The sequence below is a fragment of the Tenrec ecaudatus genome, chromosome 2 (genome assembly GCF_050624435.1).
Source record: "Tenrec ecaudatus isolate mTenEca1 chromosome 2, mTenEca1.hap1, whole genome shotgun sequence".
Taxonomy (NCBI): domain Eukaryota; kingdom Metazoa; phylum Chordata; class Mammalia; order Afrosoricida; family Tenrecidae; genus Tenrec; species Tenrec ecaudatus.
Genome location: NC_134531.1, coordinates 202,889,558 through 202,892,036, shown reverse-complemented (window position 1 = coordinate 202,892,036; position 2,479 = coordinate 202,889,558). Strand labels below are relative to the sequence as shown.

The window sequence follows — 2,479 nt, the reverse complement described above, 5'->3', positions numbered from 1 at the left end:
GAAGTAACATCAAACTACACATACACAGTCCACGGGTTAGGTGTCCCACAGGTAGTATAGCTTGCAACAAGCTAAGGCAGCTGTACACTGGTCTGATCATCAAAGAGCAAGAGACAAGAAAGATGAGGCATGCCGAGCCATTTATTTTTCCACCCTTCAACTTATCTCACATGTGTTAATTGGACAGGTTGGCACAATCAACCTATCTATTACAATAGAAAGATAAAATGTGGGCATACTGAAAAAAAATCAACCACAATTCAAATGTAGAATCAAATAAATATGATGCAATAAAACGCGTAACCATGAAAAATTACTCCTATAGAAACCAACCAACTTCGCACACAAAAATAAAGATTAAATAAAAAATAAAGAATATCGATAATTTTTCACTATAAAACGATTATATATGAGAATGAAATGCAGAATAAAACAATCCCAATAAATACATTTTGACTCATAGTTCCAATTAAGGGCTTTTGGATTGTAAATCACTATGTGAGCTGCTAGTCTCATCGATCGGCTGTGGTGAGCAGTCCAACACTCACCAGACAGCACCACCGAGTAAGTGGAACCAGGAAATGAAGACTTTGGGGGAGTGAGTCTAAATTAATGAGAGGGAAATAACTTGAGCAAAAATTGTCACAATGTTGAAACAAAGTGAAAATATCTGACAAATATCACTGAATATTATGTGTTTCAATAGTTGCCTTACATCATACCATGATGTGCACATTTTTAAAATTAAGAAAAAGAAGTTCAAGAAGTTTGAGTTTCATCCAAACTTTATCAAATAATGATAGAACTCATGAGTGTATGCTGTAATACCCTAGTATTTTTCTTCATGGACAATACAATTGGATAATTAAAATTGCACTATTTACCCATTAATAAACATATAATAAACAATATTCACAAAAGTGTCTATTAGTATTAATAATTTATTGAATGTAAGTAAAGCCTCTTTCAAATAATTAAGTATTGCTTATTTATATACTCCTCATGTTTCTTAAATAGCAAAATGTCTCAAGTTTTAAAATTTCTCTGAATGTCAAAATTAAAGATTATGTGATTGAAATGTTTCATTCAGTAAATCAAAGGAGCATGCAAACACACAGCAGGAATAAAAAGCCTTAGGGGAACTTGGAATATCTAAACATCATTCTGCCAAGAGCACTCTTGATTTCCTTGTTCCTCAGGCTAAAGATAATCGGATTGAGAAATGCGGGTACTATGGAGTAGAACACAGATGTGAGAAAGCTTTGAACAGCTGATATATTCGAGTTGGTGCTGAAAGCAGCAAATATCGCAGAGATTATAAACAAAATAATTGTAGCTAGCTGTGGGGAGCAGGTAGAGAAGGCTTTGTTTCGGGCTTCCATTGATTTCATCCGGAGCACAGTAGAAAATATGTGAACATAGGAGGTGAATAAGACAACAAAACAGATTAAGATAAGGCCAGAACTGACTGCAAGAACCACTGTTTCAGAAAACTGCACAGACTGGGATGAAATGCTCACTATTTGAGGGAAGTCACAGAAAAACTGGTGAATGACATTGGATTTTGTGAAGGGCAGCCAGAACATGGTGCCTGTATGGATTGCTGAATACACCAGGCCACTGGCCCACGTGCCACCCGAGATCTGTGTGCACAGCCGTGGAGTCATGATGAGCTGATAATGCAGAGGCTGACAAATGGCAACATAGCGGTCATAGGACATGGCCACAAGGAGAAAAAACTCTGTGGCTGAAAATAAGAGAAACAGGAAAACTTGAGCCAAACATTCTCCTAGAGAAATCACTTTACTGTCCATCAGAGAATTTAAAACCGATTTGGGGACAGTTACTGAAATACAGCAAAAATCTAGCAAGGATAAGTTGGCTATAAAGAAGTACATTGGGAAATGAAGGTGCATGTCTGTTATAATGACAGTAAGAGTTAACAGATTTCCAGCCGTGGATCCCAGATAAATCAATAAAAAAAGCAGACCTTGCAAGACTTGGAGCTCCTGAGAGCTTGTGATGTCCATGAGGAGGAATTCTGTGATGATGGTGAGGTTGCCCATGTCTGCTAACACACTCTTCTCTCCCTGGAATGAAATGATAAAGTGATAAAACTATGAAACCTACCAAAGCATATACGCTGGGTATCCTCATCAGACATAGAATCTCTGACAAAATTTCTTCTAATTTAAATAATTATTTTATTTAATAATTGTTTTTGTAAGTAAAAAAGTAGCAAATATTTGTGAATAAGAAAATGAAGATTCTGCATATAGGACACGCACATATGTCAATATCCATATAGCTATTTCAATTACATTTTGTAATTTAATTAAAGTCACAAGATATTAAAAAGAAGCAAATATACCTGAGCACAAAGCTTGCAGTTTTATCCTCTCTCTGTTAGTACTGTTATCCCTCATACGGTACTCTGATGTAAAACACAACTCTGTGGTTCTTTATAATCCTTTCAATG

General features: G+C 35.9%; 1 protein-coding gene across 1 annotated transcript; it reads right to left on the bottom strand.

The window, feature by feature from the left end:
• Positions 1-1,133: 1,133 nt before the first annotated feature.
• Positions 1,134-2,066, bottom strand: LOC142440437 (olfactory receptor 14I1-like). Its single transcript, XM_075542878.1, has one exon. The coding sequence runs from the start codon at positions 2,064-2,066 to the stop codon at positions 1,134-1,136; it is 933 nt and encodes a 310-aa protein (XP_075398993.1).
• Between the last annotated feature and the right edge of the window lie 413 nt (positions 2,067-2,479).

What these genes read in the sequence shown, in the direction of transcription:
- LOC142440437 (XM_075542878.1), bottom strand. Translation starts at nt 2,066, where the DNA reads ATGGGCAACCTCACCATCATCACAGAATTCCTCCTCATGGACATCACA.